The sequence below is a fragment of the Triticum aestivum genome, chromosome 2B, assembly GCF_018294505.1.
Source record: "Triticum aestivum cultivar Chinese Spring chromosome 2B, IWGSC CS RefSeq v2.1, whole genome shotgun sequence".
In the NCBI taxonomy this organism is placed as follows: Eukaryota; Viridiplantae; Streptophyta; class Magnoliopsida; order Poales; family Poaceae; genus Triticum; species Triticum aestivum.
In genome coordinates, this window is record NC_057798.1 from 78,301,481 (window position 1) to 78,304,394 (window position 2,914).

The window sequence follows — 2,914 nt, forward strand, 5'->3', positions numbered from 1 at the left end:
GCAACAACGAAATAACTTGAAGGCATCTAGAGCGTCGATCTCGGGTCGTTACAGAGTCATAGGGTTTCCCTCGATACGTAGAGGGCAGTGGGGAGGGGTACACCTGAGGCCATTCAGGAAGGAGAGGCGGCACCTGCAAGCATCACTGCGTCGGAGCCGGAGAAGCCGATAGGGATTTCTCCGACCTTAAAAAAACACCACCTGATAATCCGTAGTGCTCCACCCAACTTGCCATCCATCAGCATGCACCACCACGGCTACAACGCCCTCCTCTATGCCTCACTATGGTCACCAGCACGAGGCCTAGAGGAAAGAATAGGGGACGGCGAAACCGGGGGCAACAACACCGTATTGAGCGGGAGGGAACAATCTCCGCCGCCCTCGCAGAAACCGACCGGACGCGACCGTCGGGGACACACCAGGCCCCTACTTCCCCGGTCAGGCCCAGACGGGCCCGCGAAGCCCCCCGCCTCCGCGCTGCAGCACGCTCACTGGCAGCGCCGCCACCACCAGGAGACCACCGTCGCACCACCTTCACCCGGATCTGGGCCGAGCGGGCGTCGCCACGGCTGCACCAGCACGCCGCCCCGCAGCGAACAGCCGCGCCGCCACAAGAAGATCACCCAGGCCTGCGGGAACCATGCCGCTGGCTGAGCCGCACCGTGGCCGAGAAGGGAGAAGAAGAGGAGAAGAAGGTGATCGGCATCACGCCAGTGGCCGGGAGTCCGTATCTTCGAGAACGCCTCGCATATCCTGATCGAGCATTTCCCCGCGAGCTCAGCTCGCGCGTCGCGTATGTAAAGTACCATCGTTTGTGGGAAGACTTGTTTTGTCTTTCGTGTCGGACACGGACCCGCCCGCGTGGCCGAAACAGGCACGAAACTCTGTCCGATGGCAGGCAGGCATCCTACAGATATATACTTGGTACGCCGCCGTCCACGCCAGCAGAACCAATCCAACCCTAACCCGATCGATCTCAACGCCGAAAGTCTGGGCTCACCGCCGCCGTGATGGTCCACTCGAGCTGCCACGTCGTCGGGACGATAACGTCGCTGTTTCGCCGCTACTACCACCGCCGCCACGGCTACAAGCCGATCCAGCGGTGCGACGCCGAGGAGGAGGAAGAAACCGAAAAGGTGCAGGGCGGCGTGCTTTTCGAGTTTCGCCGCTACTACAACCGCCGGCGCGGCTACAAGCCGATCCCGCGGTGCGACGTGGGGGAGGAGGACGCCGCCGAAAAGGCGCAGGACGGGAGCAAAAGCGTGCTGTGCGAGGGGTGCAAGAAGGTGATCCTCAAGTGCGAGGAAGAGCTGGATGGGGAGGGTCCGGAGGGGTGCGGCGACCGGCTCATGGCCCGGTGCAGGTTGCGGAGCCGGAGCGAGACGAGCTTCGCCGGCTGGAAGGACTTGGCCGACGCGTCCTACATGTACACCCGAGCCGGAAGCTGTACGTAGTACTACCATGCTAACTAATTTGCTCCACTATACCATCCTCATTCCCCCAAATAACTCTAATTTGCTCTTATTGCGCAGGGAGAAAAGCGGTGCAGGCATACGGCGAGTTAGCCGCCTATTCCCTCAGGGTTGGTTCGCTTTGCTTACTGCTTCATCGCGGTTAGTTATTTTTTGGACAGTTCCATCTGATGATCGCTGTATATTGGTGCGATGCAGAGAGGAAGCGAGCGCTCTACATTGCTGCAGAGACGAAGCGAGCTGAGCGCAGGGTCGGCGCTGCTCCGTTCGGCGAAATGCTACGGCGAGATCGAGGAGAAAAGAGAGGAGGACGTCGCCGCCATGAAGCTCGCGCTGGAGGAGGCCCTCGCGCTGTTCGTCAAGCACGGCGACCAGAGGCTGGCCGCCACCGCCTGCTCCGACCTAGCCGAGTTCCACCTGGACCGTAACGACCTCCAGGACGCGCTCCTCTTCTACGAGCGAGCTGCCGAGTACTACGGCACCGCTGCCAACCGGCGATCCAACCGCTTCTGCAGGTTCAGGGCTCAGCTTGTCACCTATCTGCTCGCAAACCAAGAGGCGCTTCACGCCAATGGAGCGTTGCCCATTCACGACTACAAACGGAAGTGCGTGGGATACATGAAGCCCAGCGATCCTGATTGGCTTCTTCTGCTGGGCCAGATGCTCGGCACCAGCAGCGTAGCGCACGACTATCAGCCTTTTTGATTTAGTAGCCATCTATATCATCTTTAGAAGACTAGACTAGAATTGTGTGTATCAAACACGTAGTATGTGTATGGCTTGCATATATTTAGACTTGGACTTGTAATTAGAGAGTTACAAGTGTTTGAGCCAAACACGTGGCTTATGATACTTAAAGGATATAGTCGGGAGACGAAAATGGAAGTTTTAACTCCGGCTATATATTCTCAACGATCCAGCTCCTAGGAGTGCAATCTACCAACTGGTTTCGGCGGCCAATCCTAGCATAGTTTGTTTCTAGGAGACGAAAATGGAAGTCGTAACCGCGGCTATAGTCGCGCACAGTTTGTGCAATACATTTGAGAGTTTTCTATTACCTACTGTTGAAACGTGATATCTTTGTATTTATTTCCGACTGATTCTCCTCTTATCTCTAGCCTTGTATAGATTGATCTCTAGAGATATTGTAGGGTTAGTTGGCTTGTCACGCAAGACACATCCTGTATATATTGTAACCGACTCCGATGGAATACAATTGAGTTGCATCCTATAGTCTTCTACATGGTATCAGTTTTACCGTGATCCTCTCTCGCTTCCACACCCCTCCGTCGCCGCGCCTAGCCCTAGCCGCCGCCGCACCAACTCCTCCTGCCGCCGCCGTCGCTACCCCTCCGTAGCCACCGCCGCCGCTTCCTTCCCATCTCCCGTAGCCGCCACCACCGCCGCTTCTCCTCTTCCCCCTGCCGCCACTACTTCCCTCT

General features: G+C 57.4%; 1 protein-coding gene across 1 annotated transcript; it reads left to right on the plus strand.

The window, feature by feature from the left end:
• The first annotated feature begins 864 nt into the window (after positions 1 to 864).
• Positions 865 to 2,319, plus strand: LOC123040537 (uncharacterized). The gene is made up of 3 exons (XM_044463352.1): positions 865 to 1,446; positions 1,533 to 1,582; positions 1,671 to 2,319. Exons 1-3 carry the CDS (start codon positions 1,011 to 1,013, stop codon positions 2,175 to 2,177), a joined length of 993 nt encoding a protein of 330 aa, XP_044319287.1. The 5' UTR covers positions 865 to 1,010; the 3' UTR covers positions 2,178 to 2,319.
• Positions 2,320 to 2,914: the final 595 nt, after the last annotated feature.